At 39.0% G+C, this 7,274-nt stretch overlaps 1 protein-coding gene across 1 annotated transcript; it reads left to right on the top strand.

Annotated features, from left to right (window-relative positions):
• Positions 1-3,342: 3,342 nt before the first annotated feature.
• LOC149225713 (ACT domain-containing protein ACR9-like) lies at positions 3,343-6,692 on the top strand. The gene is made up of 6 exons (XM_089377286.1): positions 3,343-4,295; positions 4,391-4,609; positions 4,708-4,813; positions 5,040-5,397; positions 5,487-5,771; positions 5,959-6,692. The coding sequence occupies exons 1-6, from the start codon at positions 4,139-4,141 to the stop codon at positions 6,100-6,102; spliced, it is 1,269 nt and encodes a 422-aa protein (XP_089233412.1). The 5' UTR covers positions 3,343-4,138; the 3' UTR covers positions 6,103-6,692.
• Positions 6,693-7,274: the final 582 nt, after the last annotated feature.

The raw sequence follows: 7,274 nt of genomic DNA, 5'->3' as shown, positions 1-7,274 counted from the left end.
TCACAAGCTCACTATCGATATTCTCCCGGCAGCTGCTCTGCTTCTAAAAATCAAACTTCTAAACTCACTTTGTGTGTCTTCCAAGTGACCTCAAGCTTCCTTAAATAATCTTCTCATTGGAATTCAACGACCCAGATTAGAAGATAATCAATGGCTAAGATAATTCTACTTGATCCTCGTCTTTTTCTAGAAGTTACACCCTCAATTAGATTAATACCCATTAATTATTTTATTTTCCTAAGTTTAGACTTAGGGTCTCATTAAAAATAATTAATTTTCTTAATAGAACTCTTTCTGGGTGGAATTTACCAAAATGATTTCTGGATTCTTTGGAATACATGTGCCTAAGCCTCCTTGCAAAATTTGAGACTTAGAGCACATTTGATGCTACCAGAAATCAACAATTGGTCCACATCATATGCCGCTTTTGTCACCTGCATGCCATGTTTCAACTTGTGGTATTGCCACATCACCTGAAGTGGTTCACCTAGTCTATCGATTGGGATGCTATGTGGCAGCATGTGGGAGTGCCACGTGGCACCCTCTGGTTGATTTTTTTTTGGGTACAAACTTCAAACTGTAATAACTTTCTCATATGGGCTCAAATTTCAGTGCCATCTATGCCATTGGAATCAGGACGACGAGCTCTTCAAACTGGTCCTAGTTTCGATGAAATCTAAGAACTTTTATTTTTGAGCCTTTCTAGAGCCACCTGGATCAACCAATCCTTCTTTGGTGTCCAAAAATAACAACACATGAGCATAGGTCCTTTTCCTAGTCTCCAAGAACGACCGATCATAGTTCTTAACTTTCCCCAAGTCATTGCCAACATGCCAAAAGATGTCTTCAATCCATAAATTCATAGGAATGCCCAGGAGTCTGAGCCAAATAGGGCCAACCCCCAATTTCTCCCTTTCAGGGTCAAAGAGGGGAGACCATTGCTTGAAGAAAATAGGGGTCTGTTCAATATTCCAATGACTTGCCAAAAACCATCAAGTCTACTCTGTGTTGTTAAACATGAAAGCGAACCAACCCTGAGGAAGAGTCTAAATTTCAGGCATTGACTTAAAATCCCTGTTCCAGTTTTCCTGTGCCCAACTTGTAAGCCTAGCCGATGAATATCTTCGGCCTCTGACTCTTCCGACCAAGACCTTCTTTGTCATGTTTATAACCTTGTCAAATTTGAGACCTACCCCAAGAACAAGATTTGTTCTTCTCCCTCACCTTAGTGCACTTTGTTTTTCTCCCTGACCTTTTTGATACCCCGTCATGAGGCTTGACTCCATTCGGTCCCTTCGACCCATCATCTGTGCAACAAGTTGAAACCCTTGGTGCTAGCACTCCACATTCAAACATTTTATCCCCTACTTGTATTTCCTCTTCTCTTATATATGTCCTGACCGGAAGAGAAGGAATTCGATTAATGATAAAGGAGTGTGGAATAAAACTAGAGAAATTACCCTCTCCATTTCCCCCAAAATGACCCAAAAAAGACCTTCGTAAAAATCAACGGTTCCACCAAAATCCGGCTGATGAAAACATCCCTCTACAAAATTTAGGGCCTCCAAGGATATATTGACAACATTTATGTCTTCTCCTAGGGAAATTTGCCAAGCATATCCATCCCCTATCTGTCTTGACGAAAACCCTAGAGATCCTTGGTATCCTGAAACTTCTCGAGCGCAGAAATTTGGGGAATTTTGTGTAGGAGTTGCTACAGGGGAGATGCTAGGATGACATATATTTTCTTCTAAAATATTCAACAGAGATGAGTAAACATTTGGGGGTGAGAAGCTAAATGTCGGGCTTAGGGTATTTTCGGGATGTTGATGTGGAGGTTCCGACGATATCTGGTAGCCTTCATATGGGTCCATCGAGTAATCCACCGCTTCTTCCTCCATGCTGGCACCAAAACCCTAATCACAATTGGGATTAGCAACAAATTACCGAAAAGCACGCCGCTAAATATGCCGAGTATGCTAGCTCTGTAACATTAACCTTCAGTCTTCAAATAGGCTAATGCCCTTTGTGGTTATGGGAGCCTCATGTGGATAATGAGCCACCCCAGTCATATGCCCTCATCTGATGCGAACCTTACTCCTGACATACTCCTAAACCGTCTGCAAGTTAACACCCAGTCTCCTTACCCAAATCCTAGTGAAAAACATAATTTCAGTCTGAGATTGCAAACCCTCGCACCGTAAAGCCATTTGTCCCCAAAAACCTTAATTGGTAAACATATTTCTTTTTTTAAAATATTTTGTATTTCGTATTATCAATTTTAAACATATTTTTAATATATTATTTAAATAAAAATATTATTTAAATAAATAAAAAAAATATAGGGTGTAAGGAAGTAAGTAATGTGTCCAAAAGGTGTGACAAAACCATTTATATATATTAATGAATATATATAAATTGTTTTGCCACACGTTTTGGACACATTACTTTACTTCCTTACCCCCTTACATGTATCGTATTTATATACCACACTTATATTAATGTGTATGTGATTTTAAAACATTGACCCTGACTCACACTTATCTTGATGTGTATGTGATAATTCAAAACATTGACCTTGATTTTTTAAATATTTTAATGGAGTTTAATAATGTATTAAATTATATATATTAATTAAATTTTTTAATTTATAATTAAATAAATGAGATAATCAATAAATATAGGGTGATATAAGAATTTATCTCCAACTATAAATTATTTAATAAATAAAATTATAAAAATAAATTAACCATTTAAATAATTTTATTTAACCCTATAGTACATATAAAATTCCACCTTTGTGGAATCATATTTTGTAGGAGTTGTCTATAATGCGACTTTTTGGAGATTCCGGTGACGGAATCCGGCGGAAGATTGAGAAATTGAGGTTGAATCTTGATTTGTTGCAGTTAAAATGGTTTTTTAACTGCATATTTGGATTCAGCACCCTGAAAAACCCCTGGGAAGCTTTCATTGTGCAGAAACTAGCTATCAAACTTGCGATTCCAATAAATTCCTGCCGGATTTCGGCAGGAAAAAACCCGCCAAAAAAGCTTTCAAAAAACCGCGTTATAAACAACTGCTAACTAATTTTGTACCTATTCAGTTCTAGGACAACAACTTCCTAACAGCTACACTAACCTACCCACCTTCTACGTTTGGCAACCCTAATGCCACCATGACCGGAAACAGCCATTGCTTGACATACAAGGCAAGGCACTGAACAATATACGTGGCCAAAAATGATTGCCAGAATTTTTATCTCCACGTGGCAAGAAACTATTGATGATATCTCAGCTCTAACTGGCAAAAAAATATATATTTATAGTGAAGCGAAGACCTAAGGTGATTGGCTGGTTTACTCTGTGACAGATAAATAATCCAACTCTGCTAATCGTAGCTGGATTCGATGGCTTCTCCGTGTAAGATAAACCCCAAATTTCCCGTCTCTCGTTGCAGGAGGATTTGATCCAGTCGTTCTGAGACGAAATTTGATCTGCAGAGGTATGTCATTAACCGACCTAGGGATAATTTCATGTCAATTAACGTATTGTTTAATTGACCTAGGCCTTGAAGTTGGTCGCGGTTCGATTCTCGAGGCCTACGGGATCGCCGCGGTTTGGGGTTTTATAGATTGAAATTTGCAATTGCACGTCGGAATTGGGGTCGGTTTGGGTTAGAATGCTGTTATGTTTACCGAAGTATACGGCGTGTAATGTGGCCGTTGACGGAGGGCTCCTTCACGTCAAAACCCGTTCGTCACGGCGGCTGAGGAGCTGTTGGGTTATTGGGCGAGACGTCAGGTGACCGACAGGATACCCTTCTAATCAAAGTCCCGGGGAGGCTATGGTTTTGGCAGGATTTTTTGAGGTTGATGGAGAAAAGTTCCGTATGTGTCAGACAGAATCGAAGCCTGGTTAGGGTTTGGGAAAAAAATTTCAGATCAAACATTGGAGGACAAGTTGGAGGACTAGGGTTTTGACAGGGAATGGCTTGAATGCTGCACGGTTTTTGATTTGCAGAGCGGCCTTTGGTAGATTGTTAATTAAGGTTAAGGATTCTAAGCCTGGTTGCGTTCGCAAGGGTCAGGGTTTTGAAGGATTTGTCGTTGGGGGATCTTGAGCGATTTCTTCTAGCAATGGGACCCCCTCCAAGCGATGAGACTGTGGTGATCACGCTTGGTCAGAACCATGGCGACCCGAGTGTGATCACTGTAAACTGTGCTGACAAAATTGGCCTCAGTAGCGATCTGGCGCGCATTATCTTCGATGCTGGCCTGAGTGTTGTTAGAGGAGGTAAGCATTGTTTTTGGATTTTAACGGTTGTGAATTGATACTTAATGAAGGTATGATTTGTATGGTCTGAAATTCGGGATCCATTTTTGATGCAGATCTATCGACCGATGGGAAATGGTGCTATTTAATATTTTGGGTGCTTCCGCGCACCGGATCGGCCCGACCGATACGATGGGCGATCCTCAAGAGGAATCTTACATCTGCTTGTCCCCCAAATCCGGCCCACATTTTCTTTATGGACATACCAGAACCGAGGCCCAAGAATGTATATATCTTGCAAATTTGTTCCTCGGATCGAGCAGGTCTTCTAAATGGTAGGTTGCTTCAAATTCTGCGCATCGCTTTTAGGTAGCAATCTGGTTATATGTATTTGTCCTCAAAATTGTGGCACGCTTGGGGGTTGCTGATGTAGACGTGTCTCAAGTACTGTGGGAGCTCGAACTCGCTGTTCAGAAAGTGAAGGTTTCGACAACTCCCGAAGGCAAAGTGATGGACTTCTTCTTCGTCACTGATAATAGGTAAGGATTTTGAAGTGCATTATTACGACCTGATTAGTAGTTGTATTTTGAAAAACAAGCATTTCTACAAATGTTTCTTGAGACAAATAGTCTGTTTTGGCAAATGGAAGCCACGATGACATGGCTTGACACGATGTTCCTGTTTACATCAATTTGGATATCAATTAAACATGCTATTGTGTCAAGTGACAAGAATTTTGTTTAAACAATTACTTTTATTTTACAGGGATCTGTTGCATACTACTAAGAGGCGAGAAGATGTTTGTGATCGTTTGAAATCTGTTATTGGTGAATCCAGTACTAATTGTGAACTCCGTTTAACTCCTCCTGAGCTTATGGCAATGGAATATGCACCGATTTTGCTACTCTCACCTTCAATTGTCGATGAACTGTTCACCTCAGAATTAACGCAATTTCAGGCAGATTCTAATAGTTTACAATCTAAGAGCACGCTTATCAACAAGGTTTCTGTTACAATTGATAATTCATTAAGTCCTGGGCATACGTTGCTTCAAATATCATGCAAAGATCGCAGGGGGCTTCTTTATGATGTTCTGAGAACCTTAAAGGACTACAATATTCAAGTAAGTGGCATTTTATTTTGCATTGTAAGGGTGCTTGTTTTAGATGCTGTGTTTAGTTGGCCTATTTTTCTTATTTTAATATATTGCAGATATCATATGGACGTCTTTCGACAAATCCAAAAGGAACCTGCGAGGTGGATTTATTTGCCTTGCAAGCTGATGGAAGGAAGATAATAGACCCACAAAAGCAAAATTCTCTTTGTCAACGCTTGCGACAGGAAATTTTGCACCCGTTACGAGTGATGATTGTTGATCGTGGTCCTGATACAGAGTTGCTGGTTGCATCTCGAATAGAGTTATCTGGAAGGGGTAGACCTAGAGTTCTACTTGATGTAACACTGGTGTTAAAGATGCTTGATATCTGCATTTTCTCGGTATACTTAGTTTTCTTTACATTCATCTTTAGTTTATGTGAATCTTATCTGGTTTTAGCAATTCTTTTCAAACATTTCTTTTCATGGATCAATTCTCTTGTACAATTTAAATTATTTAGAACTGGCAATGATATTGTAATGTTAGTAATCTTGATTGTCAAAATTATTTTTCTTTATTTTTTTGCAGGCTGATATTGGAAGACATGTAATAGGTGATCTTCACTGGGAAGTCTACAGATTTCTTTTAATTGATAGACCAGATCTTTCTCTTGGGAGCAGTCGTACAAGAAGCCAGATAACAGAGCGTGTTAAGAATATGTTGATGGGTTGAGAGGGAATGTCTTAAGATTCCTCTTCTTGAAGTATTATTTGCTATTAAGATTAATGCTTCATGTCAGATTACTCTATCCATTATTACAATTGATACGGAGTAAAGCTGATGTATTGCCCCCTATGACTGATTTGGAATCAAGGATATGGTCATGGTTGAATGAATGCATTAGGATTTGGCTCGCAGAGGGTTATTGTATATTTAAACACGTTGCCTGGAATGATGCATACTGCCCTTTTGCCTGCAAGGAACCTGAAAATACATCAGTTGGAGTTGAGGCTTTCGTCAAGATGACCTATTGGTCACACAGAAAAGAACCAAGGAATTTGTCATGATCAGATATTGCTTGCATGGGTACACTGAACTTATTTGAACAGGAGAATTGTTGCAAAATCAGGACAAATAATCTACAACTACCCTCAATTTCTGGATAAGTTGGTAGTATCAATGATAGGGTTTGAAGTACCAACGTGGTGTCTAAACTCGTCACTGCACCCATCCTTCTCAAGCTGACTGGTTAAAATGAAATTCGTTACATGTAATGGTTTCCTGACTTACATAAAATTTTAGTCTGCATTGCTCCTGGTCCATTCTTTATAGTTTATCATTTTGAGTACATTGTTGGGATTGCAATTGTTTTATCAAATCAATGTTCTCCTTCTCTGGAATTGTACTAGATGCAGTTTTGATTATTTTACTTTAAGAACATCACTCATCCATCGTAATACCAATGGTCGATCTTAATTTCTAATATCCGTATAATTTTGCCAACTTATTTTAGAATCATATTGCAAAGGAAGATCTGCAAAACTTATTTTCTGTGCTTCTGGAGAAAAGGCACAAATATTAATAAATTCTGGGGCAATATGGAGACATGACCATATCTTTCCCATAGGCAGGTCTAGGTCTCCAGTGGAGCTGACAACTAAGGCATCGAGTAATGAATGTAGTGTTGCATAGAAATGTGTTTTCAAGTAGTGAATAAAAAGACAGTGACCGGCTGGTTCCTTCCTTCTCCAGACAGGCAAATGCTTCCCTGGCTATTGTCTCCCGCTATGGGGTCTTCTTTAAATATTGCAAACGAGTTCTATTAGGAAACATTTCACCGAAGATTTTGAACAAATCGCAGATCAGAAGACATCTGAAAAGCTCTGATTTCCATTGTAGATTTG

This window comes from Pinus tabuliformis, chromosome J (assembly GCF_031772625.1).
Source record: "Pinus tabuliformis cultivar Carrire ecotype Pingquan chromosome J, CPIR1, whole genome shotgun sequence".
NCBI classification, from domain to species: domain Eukaryota; kingdom Viridiplantae; phylum Streptophyta; class Pinopsida; order Pinales; family Pinaceae; genus Pinus; species Pinus tabuliformis.
This window is presented reverse-complemented; position numbering and strand designations above follow the sequence as displayed.

Bases quoted from the DNA above. Each gene is read 5' to 3' on its own strand.
- LOC149225713 (XM_089377286.1), top strand. From the start codon at position 4,139: ATGGGACCCCCTCCAAGCGATGAGACTGTGGTGATCACGCTTGGTCAG. The intron at 4,814-5,039 runs GTAAGGATTTTG...TTTATTTTACAG, and splicing joins TTCTTCGTCACTGATAATAG to GGATCTGTTGCATACTACTA. The intron at 5,398-5,486 runs GTAAGTGGCATT...AATATATTGCAG, and splicing joins TAAAGGACTACAATATTCAA to ATATCATATGGACGTCTTTC.